Raw genomic sequence first — 23,632 nt, forward strand, 5'->3', positions numbered from 1 at the left:
GCTAAATTGTATTTTTCTTCCCCAAATTAAGAAGTGAGCATTCTGGTAGAAGGGTAGTGGGAACTGGAAAAAAATGCCTTTCATGGTTTTGGTGTCAAAATGTTGTAGTTGCTGCCAGTGAGCCTTTCAAAACTCGACCTGCTGACTTTCCGTGGCACCTGTGTTGTAAGTTGCTAACCCTGTGTTAAAGCATCATATTGGAGTTATTTAGAAATCTGTGCTGTTATACTTGAAACTAGATGCTTTTAAAAATGTTAAGTACCTTAATATTGTTTCATTAATTAAATGTTGCATATGCTCCTTAATCGATAACTGTTGTCGCAGCAGTCATGTAAGGAAAGAGTACAACAATGTAGTAGTGATGTTCTTTGAACATCTCTGTGTTGGAACTGGCATAAAATCAAGGTTTCACCTAATAAAGCATAACATACTTCCTCAATTGATTAGCTCCAAAATTCTTCACACATTGTTTTTCTTCTAACATCGGTGCTTAGCTGTATGGGATAAGATGTGTTGAATATTTGTATGCTATCAGTTCTGGATGATGATTTTCTGGTCAGAATGTCATCTCTCATCACTGTAAGCTCTTGCTGCCTGCTAGCATCCATGGCCGCTAAATAACTTTTTGCATCTCCAATACCTTGCTAATGCAATTACCTGTCATGTTGGCATTTACGTAGTATTATTTGGCTTCAAGAATCAAAGGAGACTCATTTTCACATGCAGGAAGGGACTGTGTCTCTCAGAATTGGATTTAACCTGCTGTTTCTTAGTGCAGCCAGCAGCTTCCAAAACGATTGTGCCATGGCCATTGGCAGGGAGGACTTAATAAAAAGGCATAGGTTTTCATGAGATGTGAAAGTGTCTTGTCATCTAATTGCAATAATTTAAGGACTCTTTCAGGCAAATTCTTTCACAGGGTTTGAACCACTGGTCCTACTCTTCCTCCAAAACTGAATATTTTTCTTCAAGTTCCATAAAAATGTTAGTCAGGCTCTTCTACTCTTGAGCCCACCTACAATCAATTTCTTTCATATTATTTCACGAACTCGAAACTATCCTAAGAGAGAGAGAATTGAGAACAGCTCTTGGTACCCAACATGCTACAATGAAATACTAGTGTAACGTGTATTCCTTATGAATATTTTAATATATTTAAAAAAAAAAAGACAGTTATTTCAGATACTCGGTTCTGGCTCTCATTAGGCATCAGCTGAATATGAATCCACAGCTTCCACATGTGCAAAACAAGCCTTTCACTTCATCTATAGAAATGTTTAGGTGGAGAGATTGTTTAGTTATCCTTTCAGAAACCTGCGTGTTAAAGAGTTTTTTGTGTTAGCACTAGGATAGTAAAAGTTTTTTTTTTTTTCCCCCTCTCTTTTAAAGAATTGCCCAGTGATAATAAGTGGTGTTGAGTATGTCTGTCCACTGTGTGGTGGTTGAATCTGTAGCTCGAGAACTAAACCAGCAGGGTTTAAACCAGCGCATCACTCTCAGATCTTTCTGTCTGCAAGCTAAAGAAGAGCAAAGATTTTTATTGTGGCAGGGATTGCAAGCAAGAGGATTTGATTCATTTTATCTGAAAATCAGTGCTTGGCAAAGCAAATGGCTGACCCTGGATCTCGTAATGGAAAGGTGTTTTCTCATTTATCTACTGGGTAGGACTTTGCCTGGATTCTGACTTAATCGTACCTTGTGTGAAGTAAAGTTACATTGCTCGTGGCTTGAGAACTTATCTGACAGCAATGACGAGTGCATGTAGATGGTGGTACAGCAGAGATCCAAATGAAGCTACCCTTGGCTGGAGCTTTCATATGGTTTAATCATTGCTCTCTGAGCTAGTTGGATGGGATGTCTCAGTCTTTCTTTGTGTCATGGACAGTTAAAGCCCTGCTCAGTGGGAGGTGTCAGGTGGTGGTTTAAGAGTGTTATAAGAGGTATACTGAAATGTCCTTGTGGTGATGTGTTCATCTAGGTATTATACAAAGCTCCTAGTTATTGCTTTAAATGAGGAGTGAGAGTTAAGTGCTGTTCTTACTGAAAAGAAAGAAGTTAATATGGCATTTTACTGCTGTTTGATCGGTGAGTAACAGCATCTGGGCTAGATAAAACTGTTAGATTTGTAAAACTAATGTGAATTTTAAGGGTTGTGTGGGGTCCTCCTTTCTTCCTTAAAGGAGCAGTAGATGTTAACTGCTTCAAGCCTTCCTGGCACCCAGGGAGATCTTGCCTTGCACCAAGAGGCCCCTGATGGGAGAAGCTGCAAAGCTGAAGACACACTTATCTTTTTTTTTCCCAAGTGCACTTAACACATTTGAAAGCTAGATACTTGTGTAATTTTGATTCCAAAGACATGTGTTTATGGGGGTAGCTACCATGTTGTTCTTCTGTTTTGCCAAAAATTAGAACTTTTCTTGACTGATTCTACCTGCCAACTGCTTAACAGTGTTACCCCTACACAATGGGCTGATGGAGGTCACAAATAGCTTGTGTAACTTTCAACTGAAGAAACAGTCTGTCGTAATGTTTTTTCTTTCAATGAATACTGATTTAGTATAAAGACAATTAAGGAAAACTGTTGTGTGGGGGCTGTGCCTGCTTCAATGTTTGGACCACGTTTTGTGAGCTTGAAACGTAAGAACAGTGCGAGAGATTCTTCAAAACAGATGTGGATATTTAGTACCAATGCATCAGAAAACCACTTGCTTCATTGTATCTGGTAAGACAAAATGGATGTTTTGGCTTTAAGTAAACTGTTGAAGATGTCCCTCCTCTTCCCCCTGCCCTTTCAGTTTTTGCAGTGCAAACACTAACAGTGGTACAAGATGCCCAAACTCTGAAGCTTTGCGAAAAAAAAATATTTTTCTGCTTTTGAAGAAGAGGTGGGGTGTTTAAAAACCTCATAACTCCTTATGTGAAGTCATTATTGTTTTTCTTCACTTATTGAAAAAGTAATAGTAATAACTGAAAAGTTATTAACAAATTAAAGTTATTAACAAAATGAGACTTTATTGCGATGTGTACTGTATGACATTACTGATTTTTTCAAAGTGCAGTGATTGCTAAGTTGTTTCCAGTTCAGTGTCTGTCCCCATTCTGCTTTCAAATTGTTGAATGTGGAAATTTGTGTTAAATTAAAAAAGTAAAAATGACCATGTAATTCATGAATCTTTAAACATTTCCAAATTTTTCCAGATAATTTAAGAACGTCTCTGAGCATTTCTGTAGTACAAAATTTCATGAAAATATGTTAATTGATATTTATGTAGGAAAGCAAATAGATTTTCACCACACGTTTTTGTGTTATTGTGTGCTTAATTGCTTTGCAACTTGTAGCACTAAGGTGGATATATTGATAATATTTTGTAAAGAAAGAGCTTTTACCTCTTAATGTAACCTCACTAGAGTAAACGAGCAAAAATCAATGACCAGTAAAGAAATTTAAGGAAATTTTACTAAATTTCTTAATTTTTTTTTTAAGGAGGTACTTAGTCAGATATGAGCTTACTCTAACATACAGCTGTTGTTTGACCATGCTGATTCCTTTTCATACCTTTAATCCTACTTTGCATTTTAGCAGCTAGAATGATACTCAGTGGACAAAAATTGTATAAGTAAAGGCTTCGAGGTGCTGAAGTTCACAGGAATGCATTCCTAATACAAAACATTTGATGGTTTCATTAGACTTTTGATGTTTATTAGGAAATGAGATAGCCTCTTCTTGCTGTTTTACAAAGAAAGCAAGAATTAAGTTGCTTGGATGACCTTTTTAATAGTATAATTTACTGCTGTCATGACCGTGTAGGCTGACTGAAACTTTTTTTCTTGATAAACATTTTAATCTTGCATCAAATACATCTTCAGTCAACATAAAAATAGTAGTGTACTAAGCCAAATGGATGCTCAGGTATGGTAATGTTTACCTGCTGTATAGGAGGAGATTGAGGATTAAGTGGTAAGTGTTTGTAAGAATCTGTGAAGACGGAACTTTCTATACAAATGCCAGAAATCTACTCCAAATATATAACAGAAGACCTTCAAAATATGTTGCATTTTCTTCTAGCAGTTGCTTCTTAAAGATCATCTTTAACAAAATAGTGAAATTATATTGCTTGATTTCAACTTAATTTCAAGATGCTAGTTTAAAATGGATTTCTGAATTAAAAATGCTTTTAGAAAACACAAGTGTTTTAATATTTCTTGAAGAAAGTATTATAATGCTTTTATCCTTTGGAATAACATTGCATCCCTTAGAAGACAATTTTGCAAGTTATCTTGGCAGTCCTGCCCGTCATCTTTAGACTATTCTTGAGAATTGGGTGTGTTTATTTAAAAACAGTACAAGTTCCCGTTATCTTGAGTTGTGTAGAGAATTGTGTGGTCAGTGAGATTTATTTTGTTTGTCCAAAGGCTTATCTGAGTGTTTGCTCCTGTGTTAATAAAATGATATGATAGCTTGATTGGTTTGATTGCCTCCTAATTCAGTGGTTATGTGCTGAGCCCCAAGCTTGCTGTCAGAAAACACTGGGCGAGTGCCAGCACATGTGCAGGAAGTGGTGTGCTTCCATTTGCTGCTTTCCCGTTGTCCTGTCACGCACATCCCCATGCTTGCCATTCCCTTGGTTTACTCCTTTTCTCTGAAAACTTGTCCTCATCCTCCTTTATTCCCACCAGCGACAGAGCTACCCTTTCCTACCTTGCCCTGCTTTGGTAGGAGGTATGTCCTTGTGCTGGCCCATGTCTTGGAGCCACCTTTGTAAAGCACCAAGGTAGAGATGGGAAGTTGCCGCCGGCATTACTGTGGTGTCCCAGACTCCAGGGCCGTTACCTCTGCCCGTGCTGTCAAGCCTGTGTTCGTCAGCTCTGGTGGAGACTATGCATGGGCTACTGCTGTCTAAACTGGTAGTAAATAACAGTCTGGAGGTGCATGCTCACATCTTGGGTAAGTATCTCCAGACAGAAGCACTCCAAATGTGTTGTTTTTATTTTTACTGTGTTCCCGTTACTTTTGACTGGTCACCTACTGATTGTGATACTTCCTCTGGGTGTCCCATACTTTTTTCTGTACAGCACAATTAATATTGTACAGTACTGTAATAAAACTAGCATGAAATTATGATCAAGGTTAAAAATGAATGAGTTCACTGAGCATACACAATGAATAGTTATTTTAGAATTTTCCCTCTTCTGTTTTTTCCCTTCTTTCTTATAAAATGAAGGACTTTTTGCTTTAGAAAGCATTAAGACACTAGCAAAGCCTCAGTTGCTGTAATGAGCATCTATTCATGGATGATGGTTGGGCTTGCTTTTACTAGAACAGTAGCATTGATGGCATAGATGGAGGTGATTGCTACAGATTTGCTTTCAACTTATCCCGTAGTATATAAACGCAGATTTGTAAAGCATGCTTTTCGGATGTTGTGCAGTTTTCCACCACAGTTACTAACTTACTAAAATCAAACAATTCTTTAAGAAAAATTTAATCCACTTTGGACAAATATATTCTGCCCTTTTTTCATCCTTGAATTTAGGAATTAAAGTGGAGTTGAATTAAGTCTTCTAACTCACTTTTGGTTTTATGGTCCTATGATTGACTATGGCTTTTGGACTTTTGCCTGTTTTCAGGTGATTTTTTTTTTCCCATCCAGCTACTTACAGGCCCTGGCTGCTTAGCTTCCAAGTTTAGAGGAGATCAGGTGCTTTCAGCCCAGTATAGCAAAAGTGCATAAAATAGAGTACTGTTTTGTAACCTTGACTTGATATTTCAGAGGAGGAAATGAATATTATTGAGGAAGGCAATATTTACTTTTAATTTTTTTCTCCCTGAATAGCAGAATTGTTGAGTTACTGAGCTTGTGCATTTGTCTTGGGAGAAGTGTGTCAGGGAGTTGGATATAGATAAAAATCTGCAAATATATGTTGCACACTTAAGCTTAAAAAATATATTTCAGCAGTATCTAAAGGCTTTTTCAGATAAAATATTGCCTTTGCTGGAATTAACTGTGAATTCTTGTTTCTCTTTACCCATCCATTTTATTTTTATTTTTTAAATGAGAATAAGTTGGTTGTGGTACTAATCATATTTGTATCTTAACAATTGGAATTGTTATCAATAGATGCAGTCATTGTGATTCATAGTTTTTTAGACAATTAATTGAGATTGTGTGTGTGTGTAGGAAAACGAATTAATCTGTTGTCTCCATAATTCTCTGTGCTTAATTAAATAAATCAGTTTTCTTTCTTTTCAAATGCATACGCTGGTTCCTTGAACTAGCATATGCTAACTTGTTTTAGTCATTGAAGATACTGTCTGAAGCATACATGTGGTTTGGCAAAGCTTAATATGTATAGAAAACCCAGAATTTTTTGTGCTGCTAAAAAGTACCATGCAGTGTATAGTTGTTCAGTATGCATGCTACCACATGGTAAGCGCTTCAAAAGAGACAAATTATTGCCTTAAAAATGCTATCCCCATTAGTAGTGGTGCTATAAAAGGAATATTTTAGCTGTTTTTCAATATAGTTTGACCAGAATAACTGAAATTTGCCATGTTCATGTTGCCAGTTAAATTCAGAGAAGTGTTAGCGCGCAGGCTGGATGCTGTTTCTTCTGATGGACTTTTGTGTCTCTCGGCAAGTATACCCAGTCTTGAGTAAATTTGAGTTAGTGACAACCCTAAGTTTTAGTTCATCTGTCTTCTGGATGCCCAGGATTCTGTGAAGAAACACCCTCAGATACTCCAGAGAGTCTTTTTGCAGAGGCTGTGGTGGGTGAGGGAGCAGTAAAGGTCTGCCTTGTTCTTGAATCAGTGACCTGCCCTCGTGAAGACATGGGTAACTTCTGCTGTTTGAGTTCATACTTTAAGGACAAATTTGTGAAACATAGGTTAAGACAGGCACTTAATTGTGAAATCCAGACTGAAGGCTATGCAGATGTTAGCGGTTCATAGCATAGAGTTGGTTGTCATCTCCCTTGGTAGTGCTGCCTGCGTCCAGTGTACGCTGCAGCAAGCTGGGTGAACAACAACATAAAACCGGTGTACGGCGTGTGATACTGGGTACGAAGTTCTCCCGCTTTGGTGAGGCTTGGCTTTTTAGGAGACGTGTTGGTTGCTGATCTTAAAACCAGATTTCTTAAAGCGTATCAACTTAAAATATGTTTTGGAAATTAAAGCCTTGAGCATCTGAGGTGCTGTCAAATGTATTGCCTCCAGGCCATCTTTGATCAGGGTTTCACATGTCATAATATTTACCAGCAATCTGAATGTGGGCAGGCTGAAATGCATCTCATCTGATGGTAATGATAACTATTTAAGGACTAAATTCTGGCAACACATACATTGATATATAACCTCTTGAGAGCTGGATTTTAATGAATTGTTGATAAATAAATAAAAATAATAATGGTTTTAGTGATAAATAAACTTGCATTGTGTATCAAATTTCTACAAGAATACTTACTTTGGAAGTGTTTTAGAAATAAGCTGTTATTTGTAAACTCTAGTGTCTTAGATTTGTTTGCATTTTAAAATCATCACATGGACCTTTTTTTCCTTTTTTCAGTGCCTTGATTGATTTGACCTGTTCTTAAATTAGGTTTTCAAATAGTGAAGTTATTGACTGAAGATCTTTCACGGTGTTCAGAGAATGTGGCTGAGTTGTCCCAGTGCTGAACAGGTCATCACATTCATGTTCAGTTTTTGGCCTTGTCTCTGATTTATTATATAATTTTGGGTAAGTTATTTTATTATTGGTAAAGTAGGGTATATACTTCATATAAGTTAAAACCCGGATAAAGGTTCTAATGTTGCCAGTGCCTTTTAGAAAAGGAAAAAGTGTTTGTGTTATTTAGTATTTTCTTTAATCTTTTACAAGTAGTTTGTTAAAACGTAGATGAATTCAGGGGAAAAAATACCCACCAAACTTCAAGAGATTTTGTTAGTACAGATTCACATAAGTCAGTCATATTCAAGCAGAACATCTATACTGTATAGTTTTGAACTTTTTCTGCTTTAGACAAATTATAGTAATACTTTGTAGCTGCATTTATCCCCCCCCCCGCCCCCATTTGTTTGAATACTAACAAAAAAATTGCACTTTTGGAGGACATAAGGTTTTTTAATAATAGCAAAAGAGAGAATCTTCTGTTTAAAAAGAAGATCTGCCCCAGATGGGTGCTCAGGAGACAAAGGCTGTGCATTCTCAATGCAAGGAGCACGCTGAGAAGTGCAGGCATGACTGTCGGCTTTCCTCATCATAAGGACACTCATGAACAAATAATTTGCTTAAAAATACAGGTACACTGCTTAAATGAGGGGAAAGCATCCTGGTCTGGCTGTTCCCCTGCCGTTTTCCTTGCTCACCTCAGTTCTGCGCACTCTCAGACTTAGTGGCACTTTTTAGTGGCAGCATTGTGATGTGGCTTGGGAAGGACTATGACTTGAAACAGTGAACTCCTGGTTAGAAGAAGTGCATGACCATCCCAGGTCCTAGCAGACTGAGGACTGGGTGGGAGAGAGCTCTTGCCTAGTCTGTGCTAAACTTCTAGGTAAAAAGATGATGTTCTCTAGGTTGGGCAAAAGATGTAAAGAAACAGCAGTAATGATATCAACAAAAGCTTGGGGGCTGTTATGCATTTGTGTGAGTTGGCAGCTTGTTGGAGCTATCTAGCTACTAATACATGTTACAAAATATATATGTTTGGTTAAAAGAGTTTCCATTTCTCCCTGGTGGGGACTGCATCATGTTTTAATTTCTGCAGTTGTTTTCCCAAGGCAGAGATGTTAGCTATTGATGCTTTATTGGTTCTTTGAGGTTTTTCCACTATTGCCTTCATTATCATCTAACTGCTAACAGTCATGAGAGGAGGAATTGCTGACTTGAAATCTGGATGGTTTTCAGGTAGTCCTTTTTCTTCTGGACAATATCGCTTGCACTTATCTTCAGTTACATATTGCTGGTTATACTGTGTTTAAGAAAAGAAGTTGTCCTGGAACTTGTTTACCAGTTACCTCTCAGACGAATGGTTTTAGGAGCATCATATACCTTTAATGAAGTTTGTAAATGATTTGAATATATTCTTAGGGTATTCCCTCTCTTTAACACTACGCCTCTTAAGGGAGAAATTATCTGAGTGCGTCAACCACATGAATGATTTCATAGGAATCTATATATAAGTGTCTTTTTCCCATCATTACATGATCACCTCGACTTTGACAGTGTCCTCAATTACAAGGGAATTGCCACTGCAAGGAGCAGTCTAGCTCAGCTATCTAAAAATCCACGTTTAACTTCATTCTCAAAAAATCTTTTTCAGCTGCCTTTGAAAATACCTTTCTAGTTTTTCCTTTTCATGACTTCATTTGGCTAGAAAGGATCTAACCATAATTTCATGTTTTAGCATCTTGTAGCATGTCATGTCAAGAGCAAGTCTTACTTGATTTCCACAGATATATTTTTGAAAAGTTTCTTTTAACCAAAATAGTTTGTTCTAGCTTCATTTAATAAATGGATCAAATGCTTTTTCAATTCAAAGTCATGGTCACAGCAGGAGTCTTTTAGTTTGTTCCAGGGGAGGTCTGTGTTCTTTGTTCTAATTGTAAGATTTAGAAACTTAACATCTTCCTCCCCCAAAAAAACCCCAACAAAACCTTTAAGTTTAAGGACTGAGCTTCTTTGATGAGCTAGGTCTTAGCTTTGCTTTTATGAGAAATGTTGAGATGCTACCTGCTAAACCATTGGGGCTGCTGTGTAAGGAGCGTGCTTGAAACTGGCTGCTATTTCTGGAAGATGTGCAATGAAAGTGAGATTAAAACTTATTTTGATCTAGCAAGGGGGAAGGTTTTCATACTGACTTTAAACCAGCTGTTTAATCTGTTCTACTATCTGTCTGTCCTGAAGAGTGTAGTGGCATCTTAGGATTTGTCTCAGTTTAGCGACAGCCAAATGGTGCCGGCCTTTTCTTTGCTTGCAGTGTATTCTGGGATTTCGGTCTGTAGCCTGGATGGTTTTGCTGTATTAGTTTTGGGGGGCTGTATTATCATGGTGTTCTGGATGAAACATAAATTGTAAGTCATTTCTGTTAAGGTATTACAAAATAGAATGGAAGCAGCAACATATGTTGATTGAAAAAGTCTGCAAGGGTTTATATAAGTGTATGTAGATTACTTTAAAAATACAATCAGTAAGATACGGCAATTTAATGAAAAGGGCCAGCAGACTGCAGAATGTAGTTTGTGCTGTAAGAGTGATAACTTGGAAAAATATTTATCCAGTCTTGAAAAATGTCTCCTCGTATCTTTAAAGAATATAATTGGTTTTTTTTCTCTTGAAAGGATATCAAGTGGGATCTGAAAACATAGTACATTCTGTTCTCTAATTTATGTTGCTTTCTTTTATAATGAATATCATATTTTCATCTGCACAAGGAGAAGCCTTGAAAAAAATTAACAAAAATGAATGCATAGGAGGGGGGTGTTTTATATCTTTGCAAATTTTGCAGCTGCAGACAAAACTTAAGGATTGTTAGTGTTGTTGCATTTGATTTCCTATCAGTTGGCTGGGAGTGTTGGTTCATCTGATAATCACACTGAAATCTGTTTCCTTAAATTTAACCCCAGACACAGTGTCTGTCTGTTTAAAAGGTGTGATAAGGTGCGTTGATCTGCTCCATGGGATTTTTGTTAAATGTTCCTGAATAGAATTCTGTTCCATCAAGGCAATCTGTTTGAATGAAGCATGTAGTAGAAACAGAATTTATGTGTTGGTACAATGAAACGTTACAGCTGTTGGTGTAAAAAACCTGACAAAAAATGTTCTCCACTGTTTAAGGTAACTTACTGTATACAAATATCTGTGTGGATTATGTATGATATGTACATACATGCATACTTACACATTTGTATACATCTAAAAAGAAGAAACAGTGTTGAAAAATTGAAGATAATGCAATCAAAACTATCTGACAGCTATAACTAGTCCCCCAAACTCTGATACTGAAAACGTAGTTTTATGTTGTGAAAAAGACAGTTTATCTTCTGTTTCATGTACTTATTAAATAATTGTCCTTTTGATTCCAGAAGATATCAAATTCTGTATAGTATTACAACTTAAATCACAGTATTTCTTTGTTACTAAGTGATAAAATGTTACTGCTTAATGAAACCCAGTTACAGAAATTTTTTTTTTATGAATGAGCAAGGTAATACACACTGTAAATGACGTGTAACAGTTTGTTGATCACTTTAGCAATTAACTACAGCTGAAAAAAGTCTGCTTACTGAAGCTAGTCTTACTCTCATTCTCTGAGGAAGCTCTGGATTTTAATGAAGACAGTCCAGCAGTGAATAAACAAACTTCTGTGCAGTTGGAAAAATGAAAATAAAATAAAACACAATTTACTCATTTAATATCAAGCTTTCTCTCAAAGTAGTACAGACTGTGTAAGTTTACTTTTTAAACATACTTTTTATTTAACCTAGTTCAATACCAGATGGAAATGATGCGAAGCCTTCGCCACGTAAACATTGATCATCTTCACGTTGGCTGGTACCAGTCCACATACTATGGCTCTTTTGTCACTCGTGCCCTCCTGGACTCCCAGTTCAGTTACCAGCACGCAATTGAGGAGTCTGTAGTTCTCATTTACGGTTAGTATGAGGTTTCCTTTATTATTCTTTTCCCCGCTTAATATTATTACTACTATTTTTGTATTCTGTCTTTTGCCTGTAAGAGTAGCCTGGCAGGCCTTTTCAAGTAAATACCAACCCTGTGTCTACGGCAGGCTCAGTCTACGGCAGCCTCAGCAGCAGCTAAGTCTAGACAGGGTTTCCTTCTTTCTGTTTATTTTTCTTGCTATCAGAGCCCTGATGTGTACGTTTTGGAATGCTGGAGTAGCTGCTTCATTTTTATTCCTTCATCTCCCCTCCCTCGTCGAAGGGGCTGGTGGAACCCGACCAGATGTCTAACAAACCCCACTTGCTAGCGTGTCTGGCTCTGTACGTGACTGACCAATCATCACACGAATTGCCAAGTTTTTTTTTTTATACCTCTGACAGAAGCATACAAAACCTGGACTGTTTCTTAGCACAAAGATTTTTTTCTTTTCTGCCTATTTAATGGTGTTTCCTCAAGCTCTCCAGACCAGATGTTCTGTGCTGTATCAGAACCGTAGGCAATTTAACAGCTTTATAGCCTCCCCCTCCCCAAACACTCACAGTTTGCCATATCTGGCAGACTTGCATATAGTTTCCAGCTGAGAAGTAAATGTAACGTCCTGAGTATCTGTCAGAAAAAATACTAATGAATACGATCAATCTTATGAGCTGCCCCAAAATTGTTTCAGTATGTTAACAATTGGATTACAGTAAAGAACAAGTTGTTAAAGTATACTTATATTGGCTGGAAACATTGCATCATCAGACCTTGATGAATTTTCCACTTGTTTCAGTCTATTTTGGTTTTCATTTTATCACCGATTGCTAAAAGTTTTACTGTGTTAAGTTTCAGACAACATGAATGTTAACACAGCTTTTATTCTCGTGTTGGCATGCTTCAGCCGTTATCATGCAGCAAGTGTTAAGCTTCTTTGTCCTAGGAATGTAACAGTTTGTTTAGAAAATTTCCCCCTAAATTCAATAGAGTATGTCAAGGCAAAACTAATCTTTTTATATACCAGTTGCATTGTTATGTATGAAGCAGCAGGGCAACTTGATCTGAATTAGCTTATTGCTTCTCTAAAATGAATTATTTTTTTTTTATAAAATGTAGTTTAATTAATATTTTGATTTACTGCATAATGACTGGAGGGAAGAATCTTTATTTAAATGAGGTAGCTCATACATAAGTTCTGTGGATTGTTCATATGAAAGAAAAGAAAATGTGAATTAGGCCTTTAATGGGGAAAATAATGTTGTAAGTTGAATGGGTCTAGATCCCCCCCGTGTTCTCTTAAGTTTATTATTTAGCTTCACTGTATATAGTTGGATGTATTTTACATTTCAGTACAATAGGTTTACTTCCGCTATAGTGTCTTTTCTGTGTTAGTTGTCTTAATTTTTTTTTAATAGGATTATTTAGTTATTTCCCTCCTGTTTATGTCATTCAGATATTAAAAAAAAAAAAAAGGCAATCTAGGGTTAGTAATAATACACTTCCTCTATTTTTAATTATAGATCCCATTAAGACTGCCCAAGGGTCTTTGTCACTAAAGGCATATAGGCTGACTCCCAAACTGATGGAAGTTTGCAAAGAAAAAGACTTCTCTCCAGAAGCGTAAGTAACTTAAAAGAATATTTTCTCATAGATTTTGCTGGATTGTTTGGGAGACAGAAGGGTATATGGGATGCTGAAATACTGTATTTTAAAAACTCATGTAATAGTATGTGCAGGGGAACCTGTATATGTATGGGTAGCGATAGACATTCACTGATACAGTGGGCTGAGAGGCATGAAAGTCTGTCCTTGGGCATCTGAATAAGGGCTGAAATGATGGAATTTGAACTGACTTTGGAGATGGTCAGCAGGCTGGCTGTAAGGACTGTGGTGAAGATAGCTGTATCTGGGAACAGAGTCAAAAATATAAAAAGAGAAATGGAGAAGGGGAAATAGCTGGTCTGTCTTTAAGCTCTTTTTTTCCAGAAGGAAAATTGAACAGGTATTCTGAAATAGCTGTTCTTCTATATTTATTCCAAATTAACTCCCCCATGTGGACACAATCTTCTCTAGTAAAGTAGGATAATTACTCTGTTTCAAAAGATTATCCGCTTGTAATAGATGTAGGCCTTAGCTGTCATCTTTTACCTCAAACATCTTGATGTTCAACGGCAAAAGCACAAGCACTTGTTAAACTTTCTTTGTTGAGGAAAAACGGAATCATTTTATTGCTTGGTGTCTAAACATAACGTTTCCATGATGAACAAAGAAATCTGTGCTTAGTCAAAAAAAAAAAAAAAAAGAGATGGGAGGAAGGCAAAAAGCAAAAGTTTTTATTCCAAAATGCAATATACATACAAAGAAGTTAAGGATATATTTCCTTAGAAACTTGTAGATGATTCCTTTATTTCCAGTTTTTATGAATGGTATTACTGTCTACTTTATTGTAAAGTAGTAACAATAGGTTTTATATGTATATTGTAAAAAAAAAATACACTGGAAATTTATATTTTAATATCCACCATGGAATTGAATTATTCCAAAACACACGCTATTTTTGTCAATCTAGTTTTTGATCAGTAAAAATTAATTATTCAGTTATTGGGGAAATTGTTTTTCATTGTAGCAGTTATGATTTTAAAGGTATTTCAGTGTCATGTGGTAACTAACTGTTCGTTTCTATTTAAGAAATCCCAATGGCAGGGAAATCAGTAAAATATTTTGGAAGGGGCAGAGTTAATCCTGTCAGTGCAGTCTTTTGCGGGAGGCTATTTCATGTAAGTAATGTATTAGCAAGCAAAGCAGCTGCTTGACTTCTGAGAGTTTTTCCTAGAGCAGCTTTTCCTAGTCCTTGTAAACGTGAGGTTTTGCCATGCAAATGCTCTCTTACCAAAACTTGACTCTTGTTTGATTGTGGAACTATGAAAATCATGAGTTTTTACAAAATTGCCAGTTGTTATTGGAGCAACAATTCAACAACAAGAACAAGAGAGTTACTGGTTATATTAATAAATATTTTTTAACTTTTTTTGCAGCTTGAAAAAAGCAAATATTGCTTATGAAAACATGTTTGAAGAAGTACCCATTGTAATTAAGAATTCATACCTGATCAATGTGATGTTGTGGGAGCTGGAAAAGAAATCTGCAGTAGCCGATAGACATGAATTGCTCAGTCTGGCTAGCAGGTAAGTACTTGTTACAATAATGGATGTATTTTTATTCACTTTCCCAAACCACAGTTTAACACCTTGGGTGAAATCCCAGTCTCATTACAGTCCATGGAAGCGTTGCCTTGACTTTTAATGGGGTTAAGACTTTACCCTTCATGTTCTTTTGCTGAAGGAAAAAAACTGCATGTTGAAACTACAGTGTTGGATTCAAGGACTAAATTCAGTCTGTACTCCGCATATACCTATACTGCTTGAAGTGTATAATCTTTTCAGCAATGTATATTTCTTCAAGATAATACAGGCACTCAGAAAATCAAGGCCAATAGATCTGGAAATAAAAATAGGTTTTGTTAAATGTTCCTTAAGTAATTACGTAAATTATTTTAATAAAAAATAAATTGCATTTGTTCTACTTTGGTAGCAGGATACATTTGAAAATAAAATAATAAAGCCTCTAGCTGAGAAACTGGCAAAAATGCTCAGACTGATTGTCATGACAGCCAGCATTCATGATGTCAGAAATTGTTTAATAGTTTCTAGAATGATCTTCTCACAACTTTATCTAAGAATAACTCTTTGTTCTTGTAACACTTTATCATAAATATATTTTCAGGATAACAAAGTAGGCATGACCTCTAGCAATATGATCAGAAATTTGGTGGTGCTTAAATCTTAGACAACACAGTACGGTTAATTGGATTATTATTGGGCTGACCAAAATAACCAGATATACAAAATGATGCAGTATCTTGTTGCATGTAGAAACCGGGATGTATTCACTAGTAGGTTTTTGGGGTGTAACACTTTCTTTTTACATCAAGGTGGTGTTTGCCAAGATTTTGGTCCCCTCTGACTCTGACAACGAAGTTAGCTGAATACTACTGGCGTCTTTTCTTTTTCCTTTTTTATGCACCCCCCGCACCCCCCCATCATGTAAGGCTGTTATTAATGGTCCATATTTCTAGTGGTCTGTATGTTGCCTGAGTTAGCAGAAATTTTCCGCTCCGTTTTCTTTACTTGAACTTATGTGGATGTGTTGAGGGATCTGTCAGCTTTTAGAGAGAACAGGTATAGGGTTGAACTCTGCCAGAGAATTTACAAATGTTGCAAGAGATACTTAGTTAATGATTTTGTCCAGTAAGGTTGTGACTTTGCACCTTGGAGTTAACGAAGTGAAGAATTTTTGCTGAGATGTTCAGTCTGCCTGAGTCTGTAGGCTTTCTGTCAGACTCTTTCCTTGATCAAAGATCACAAAGCTCTTACAATCTGAGGAGAGGATGGGCACTGATAGAGGACATGACGGTTATTCCTCATGAGCTTTGCCACTTTACTGTGAAAAGGACTGTGCTGAGGATACAGCAGGTTTCCAGGTGACCTGACAGCATTGCCTTTGATTGTTTTTATGGGTTTACTCCTGTAGAAAGGGTTGGAATTACCCAGCACCCTGGATCCTGGAACAGGCTGCTGCTAGTCACGCAATACAGTTCTGGAAATGGAAATTAATTTGATCAGATCACAAACTACAGTTGAAGTTTTTCATCAGCTTTACATCTTAGGTAGCAACTGTTCCATACCACTGCCCTGGCTCAAGATAAAAGATAAGAGCTGTACAAATTAATTTTCTTTCTGGAATGATGGTGTTAATAGTCTGGTGCAAGACAGGTTTTTGTGTTGGTACTCATATCAGTAAATAGCATGAGAAGTGAACAAGAAAAACATGATACCAAAAGAAAAAGGAAACTTCATAATTTGTGTTTAGGAATCCTTCACAACAGTAAAAAAAGGGGTAACTTTTTTCTTAGTGAATCAGTTTCTTTTCAGTGGGTGTTTTCTTGGAGCAGTGTAGTGCTATTCTTGATGACACAGGTGGAACTGGATTCTTGATAAACCGGGTTAAAAGTGCCTTTTCAGTTAACTGTGTTTCTTTGAACTTACGCAGTTGCTATCCTATATGCTGACAGCAATTTCTTGAGCTTATTGAAGCCTAGAATTTCCCACCAATGGGGAGTTAATTCAAGAGATTCATCAGTTTTCAGAGGTATTTCTGAATTATGTCTCCTGAACTGACTTTCCTGGCATCATCCTTCTGTCTCACCTGGTCTATTTGAGGAACTTAACATGCTTAGTTTGCTTTGAAGGAGAGAAAGTTTTGGAAATTAATTCAGTGGGTTTATTTGGAAGTTTTTGTATGTGTCTCTTAATATTTGATATCTGCTTTTAGTTACCAGGCAGGTTACATTCAGTTATATATTACATTGGTATAACTCAGCAGCTGGCAAATTAAAACATTTTAATGCTCATTTATTCGAGGTAGGGTGACTTACACTGCCTGCTGAATTATTTAACTAGTTTTTACCTGAATTCAACTACAAAGATTTCTCTGTCAAAGAATATATTGCGTGAAGTAGGGGAGTTCAAGCCCACACTATTCTGGATTCTGGAGTTTTATTTTTACTTCATATTTCCTTATTTTTGCCTTTGAATAGTTGTGGCTAAAACATTTCAGATAACTTTTAGTTTTGGTGCATATCCTTCTCACTTAACTTTGCTGCTGTAGAATTAGTTGGGAGTAACTTTAAGGCTACTGGTTTTTTTTGGTTTTGTTTTGTTTTTTGTTTGTTTGGTTTGGTTTTTTGTTGGGGGGATTTTGAGCTTTGGGAGCATCCCTGAACCTTTTTAAATCGTCTGATGCAGTGTTTTGGCAATGAAATTATTTACCCATAGTTCTTCTCCTCTCGAGGGTTTGTTTCATTGAGATTCTCACGTGTTGAGCCACCCACCTTGTCTGAGTTTGAAGCCGTACCTATTTGAGGTACTTTGTCTGCACCCTAGTATCTTTCTCCTTTTGAAGTACATTTGTGCTAATTGTATAGAGTAGTTTACTTTTTTGGGCATAAATTTGTGTTTCTCTTGTAAAATCTGAATTGACTTGAATATTCTAGGGCAAGAAGTTGAAGGCAAAATAGCACAAGGCTAGCAAGTAATAGCAAGTAAAGGCCTTTTACTCAAACTGTTATCCTCCTGCTATTCTTAAGGACCAGAATGTCTTGAAGACCTTGGAGTACTGCCAGGCTTTTGATAGAGAGTCAAGAATTAAAATCCTGTCAGATAATGTTCCAGATCTTAAGAGAAATAATTACAACCAACTTTCCCATTCTCACCCATCTCTTCCCTATTCTATTGATGATCTAGTTTAAATTAAAAAAAGCTTTTTTTGTGGTCTAGCTTCATAATAGGGTTGTTCTATAATATCTCAATTTGTCTCAAGCAATTTTTCTAATAGTGTGCGTCAGTAGAGGCAAACATGTGCTGAACATTTACTGCAGTAACATCTACTTGGCAGATACTTTTTTTTTTTCGTCAAATGTCAGATGCAGTATTTTTACAAAAGTGACATAAGGAGGGTTACTTTGGCTTTTGAAAACAATATTAACCTTTATACATTGTGCTACTTATTCAGAAATCTCAATGTGCTTAACGGATTATTAAGATAATTATGAAAATCTCTAATTTGCAGATGGGGGAAGCTGACACAGAGAGGGTAAATGTGTTGCCCAAAGGCACACATCAAAGTCGGAGTAGAAAAGGGAATGGAGCTCAAGATTCCTGACTTAACGTATCTCTTTCAAACAAAATCCTCTTAAAAAGAGCGCAGGTTGAACTCAGACTGAAAGGCTGAGATGTAAACAAGTTCTGCTAAGCGGTGGGAACGTTCCTTAGAAATACTTAATCAAAAAGATACGCTTTGCCCGGCAGTACCTCTCTAGTCCACCCAAAGCTGATCCAACTAGCAGGAGAAACACTGCACAGGGTGGCACCTTTCCCAAAAAACAATCACTCTGAGAGGGGCCTCACTACAGCTGATGGGAAGTGGAAAAACTGAGCAGCAAGTACAGCATTTTCTTATGCTTCCTCTTGCTGCTCCCGGGTCTCATCGTTAGCCAGGGTGCAAGCAAAATAAAATGAAATAAATGAGGGTGTCCATTTATGGCAATTGTAGGCAAGTTTAGGGAACTGACTTTTTTGGACACCTCCAGCTTTCAAAATTGTTATACTAAAAAATTAGGTGCCCGAGTCCAGCACAGTGATTCAGATCTTGAACGCTGGGTGCCTCTGCTCCCTCCCGGGCCCGCGCAGGTAGGTGGGCTTTGCCAAAAGTGCAAGCTGAGGCCTACAAGCTGTGTGTAGAGACAGCTAAAACTAATGAGCAGGACATGGGAAGCTGAGGTGGGTGTGAATTGCTGCCTGTCTTTGAAGCTTTGGTGTCTGACTTGAGGCTGCATTTTGGGTATTTCAGACCTTTAGCAAGTGTGTATCTGGAGTCCTTTCTTTATTAAAGATGCTGAAGTAAATGTGGGCTTCATGTGTAGTTCCCCATTATGATTCCTACAGAAGCGGAGCCAGTTTGAGGTTCCAGCCCCAGCTGCTTTCATCATTCCTCCCCACTACCCCCATTTCATGTCTACACCCCTCCCACCCTCAAAGATTTTTATTCTCTCATCTGTTTCAGAATATGGCTGTACAAATAGCTTTGTGGAATAGTCTGGTGGAAAAAGTCAGGCTCCCACTCTTCCCTTCCAGCCTTTCCCTCAGCCTCCCTAAAAAAAAAAAAAAAGAAACCCCAACAGAGGGTGGTTTTGCATTTACAGTAGACTGTTTCATTGAAAGAGTTTGAAGTGTGCCCACGCAAACAGCTGAATCCATACAGCTGAGAGTGCTGTAATCCTTGGGCAAAGAGGGAGGGAGAGGCAGGAAGATGCTAATGCTGGAACCTCTTAAACTGGCTTTGCTGGCAACAGCAAACTGCACCTTTGCTCTCCTTAAAATATATCTGCAAAGGGAGGCTCTCGTGGTACAAGCATTCCCTCAGGAAGAGGGAGGCTTGCATTCGGGTCTCTTAGCCAGATCTGTATCCTAACAGAGTGCCCTCGTGTAGCGAGTGATCTGTGAGTTTAGTTAATGTATAGTTGCTTTCTCCTTTTGTGGATACTAGACCGTAACAGTGCTAAATGCAAGGCTCACCAGCGGGAAGAACAAGACAGAAAGGCCCATGACTGTTATCTGGAGATTAGGCTACTCTGTTCACAGATTTCTACTTCTCACCTTCAGAGCTGTTTGACCTTGGTATTTGATAATTGTTAAAGAAGGAATCAGAAGTAATCCGTGTGTCAAGAACTTGATTTCATATCTGCCCTTTTGGGTGAAGGATTATACTCCATCAAGTATAAGGCTGTTACAGAAAAAATGCACAGCACGAGAAATTGCTTTGCAGGCTATACTTTCTAGTCTGTTTTTTTCCTAAACAGGCTTTGACAGTTTCTGTTTTACAGTTTGTATGTGTTTGTCCTTTTTAAGCATTTTTGATTATGTAATCCAAGCTACACAGATAAGTCTCAAATTATAAATTTCTGGAACTTTTACAAGTCACTCACTACAAGTGGGTGATCTCAATAACAATTCTGGTGAAGGAGTGCTCTCTTTAGACTGTTTCTTAATTAGATGTGTAAGAATCCACATGACATTTTTTGACTGTCCTAACGGCAGGAGGAGCTCTATTCTGGTTTTTCCCCTTTTATTATCTATATTTCTCCCCAAAAGAGAACACAGTCCCCATGTGCAGACTTTCTGATGCTTAGTATGATAGCAGTTCTGCAGTTGATCTTTCTACCGCAAATATTCACCGATAGCTGAGGTGTGGTGGTCTCCTGGTGCTATCTTAAGGTGGAGCTATGTCTTTTAGATCAATTCAAGAGTGTGCTCAGATCATCATCACTGGGTGATCCCAGACCTGACTTGTTTCAGATGAAACTAAACTGAAAATAGGCTTTAGGAGGATGTCTGCTGTGCTTCAGCCACTAACGGGCTTTCTGCTCACTGGACCACATCAGAACTAGTGATAAGAAACCTCCCTGAAACACATGTAGCGTGGACACTGGTTTTTCAGCACCAGCTGTTTTGCTTTATAGATCCGTTCCTGTTGGTCTACACTGCTTGCTAATCTACATGTAAACTTGATTTAATTGAGTCTTTCGCTGAATCAACTGACTGAAATGCATCCATTGAAAGTGCGGTTTCTTTATTACCTATGCCCTCAGAATGACAACGAATGCAAGTGCTGCTGTGCTCCATGTTGACTATATTTGACTATAACAGAACCTTGTAGGAAAGTGAGTCTTGATGGGGATGTGAGCAGCATTTACTGAGACTTTTTTTTTCTTTAATTTTTTTAAATTTTCATTTCTGTAGTTCCATTGACGCGTAGGGTGCATTTGCATACCTAGCAGTGTGATCTTTGAGATCTGCTGTAAGGGAGTGCACAATGTGAAGAGGTGCCTAAAAGATCCTTTGGGCTAACTAAGTCTATGGTGCGTCTTATGGGCCTGAGCAATGTGATTTAACTTCCTAAATCTCACCAGAATAAACTTCAGCTGAATATAACTTGCTTAAAAGTTGTATATATACATTTTTACAAATTACTTCCTATTGGTCTTTCTATTTTTTAAAGAGATGGAGCAAAAAAGGATATCAACCAAATGAGAACTGAGGAAAAAGCTGGTCCTGTATTTGCAGGTTACTTATCACTTCATGTCTCAGTTCACATCTGTTTAAGTTATCTGTTTTTAGCTTTTTGTTTCCCTGACAATGAGAGCAAACACCGTATTACTGCAACTTCTAACAATAACTCTCTGTTTCTGTGTTCTACTGTACTAAGCTGGTCCCAAAAAGATTCACATAAAATCATTCTTTATAACCAGCTGTATTTCATATGGACACTATCTGTAAAATAATTACGTATTCCTGATGTCCACATACCCTGCAAGGCTATTAGTGTGTACCTACATAGGCATTTCTGATAATACCCAGTTCTAACACTAACTCTGTATAATATAAACTCTATAAAAAACTGAAAATATGCGCACCCCTAGCCATGGCAATGTTCCACAGTTCTAAATATCAAGTGCTTGAAATGTTCAACCAAAAAAACCCCAAGAAGTTTAAAAATAATTATTATAGTGGCGCCTTTCTTGCTGCTGTGTAGCTGAAGTCCTCCTCGCCATCTGCCCCTGTATACGACTGAGATTTAAAACTATGGCTTGTAAATAAATTGTGGTCTGAAGTTACTGATACAGCCTTTTGTTCAGTGGGCAGGCAGCTGAGCTAGTGAAATAGCTGTCCTAGTACTCGGACATGAGGGTGTCTTTAGCTGTGTTCTCAGCAGGTATCCTCTAGTGCCTCAGTATGTTAGCAGCTTCTGTCTCCACCTATGAGTTCTATGGATTTGGGGAATAATTTACACTTAAAAAGGCATGTGCATAGTATCACGTATGTGGTTCCGTTTTCACTTCATGCCTGTCTCTTCCAGTTAGAGTTTCCCCAGTCCATAGGTTGCAGGATGGTGGGAATGCATTGTAAAAGGCAGAAAGAATCTGAGATAACGTGGAGAAGTAGTGACTGGAGGATATGATTCTGACACAGAATCACATTTTTTATTTGAAAGAACTTCTCATGAATAGTAGTGGATTTCAGTTGAGGAGGAGCAGGATGGAGTTTTTTGAGTCATTGGTCTTCAGCCAAGTAGGACTGGTTGTTTAGATCAGAGCCAACAAACTAGCTTCTGATCAAAGGGATCAGCAGAGAGCAGTAAGTATCCTTCTTTTACTGCACTACCCTGTAAACACAATTTCGGATGAATACTGTCTCCATGGGCACCAACCTAAAAACTTCCAAAACTTTAACTTGGAAGCTATACTTTAAGGTGAATGTTCCTGCAAAATACTGAATCCATTGCTAAAAATGGTTACAATAAAAGTTGTTTAACAGACTGCATCTGTCTGGCCAAGGCAGTAGATCGCATAACTGGAACTGGACGCGCCCAGCATAGCTGCTTCCATGTTGCCTATGGTATGGAATGTGGAGCTGGCTGGACTGGACACAACACTCCCTCTCAACAGCTAAGATCAGGCGATGTCTGCTGAACTCCCAGGCATGGTTTGATAGACTAGTTAATGAAATGGAGTTCTGAAGAATATTTAACTATGCCTGCAGAGGGATAGTTAAATATTCTTGAAAAAGCTAGCAGTAAGTTGAAACCAAACTCTTTGAACACATCTCTTGGAACGTTGTTCAGGGTTGCATGTCACAAAAGCATCAGACTTTTTCTTTTAAACATTTGACCTGTGTCTATAATATCAGTAAATTCATGCAAGTTTTTTCATAACTATGAGGTTCCCTGCAAAGACCAAAACACTTAAATATGGTATTTGCAATGTGGCAAAGATGCTAGAGGAGGAGATGCCATGTAAAGTATCGTCAAATAACTATATGAACAAAGATAACCAGGAACTTAAAAATTTGCAAATTGCCAGTAGTGCAGAAGTGCTGGTTAAGTGACTTGAAATTAATTTTAAAGTTTAATTTTTTTTTAATAAATTCAGTCTTTCTTGAGTGTTTTTTACATTTCAGTAATCACCTAGGGAAGAGTCTGCAGCTGCTGATGGACAGAGTGGATGAGATGAGCCAAGACATTGTTAAATACAATACCTACCTGAGGAATGTAAGCAAACAGCAGCAGCAGAAGCACCAGGTTGGTAACACGGAAAACCTGAATGAGAGGATTTTTTTCCAGAAAATATGGTTTGGGTGGTGTTATCTAAGACAGATGGATTTGGATCGAAGCAAGATAAAACTCTTACAGAAACATCCATTAAGTAGATCTATAAAATGTGCCAGTCAGTGGGGAATTATCAGATGAATTCACTTCTGCTGACACGTAGTATGGATTGGTCTTTTCTATTTTACATGTTTGTT

General features: G+C 37.5%; 1 protein-coding gene across 1 annotated transcript in view; it reads left to right on the plus strand.

Moving 5' to 3' along the window:
- The window catches only part of EIF3H (eukaryotic translation initiation factor 3, subunit H), a gene marked incomplete at its 5' end in the record, with an annotated part of 66,179 nt that overhangs the window by 37,752 nt on the left and 4,795 nt on the right, over positions 1-23,632 (plus strand). The window contains 4 exons of the mRNA XM_009703301.1: positions 11,483-11,650; positions 13,175-13,274; positions 14,690-14,839; positions 23,288-23,408. Of these exons, the coding sequence (XP_009701603.1) occupies positions 11,483-11,650; positions 13,175-13,274; positions 14,690-14,839; positions 23,288-23,408 (539 nt within the window). The remainder of the gene's footprint in view (positions 1-11,482; positions 11,651-13,174; positions 13,275-14,689; positions 14,840-23,287; positions 23,409-23,632) is intronic.

The sequence above is a fragment of the Cariama cristata genome, unplaced genomic scaffold (genome assembly GCF_000690535.1).
Source record: "Cariama cristata isolate BGI_N322 unplaced genomic scaffold, ASM69053v1 scaffold4027, whole genome shotgun sequence".
Taxonomy (NCBI): domain Eukaryota; kingdom Metazoa; phylum Chordata; class Aves; order Cariamiformes; family Cariamidae; genus Cariama; species Cariama cristata.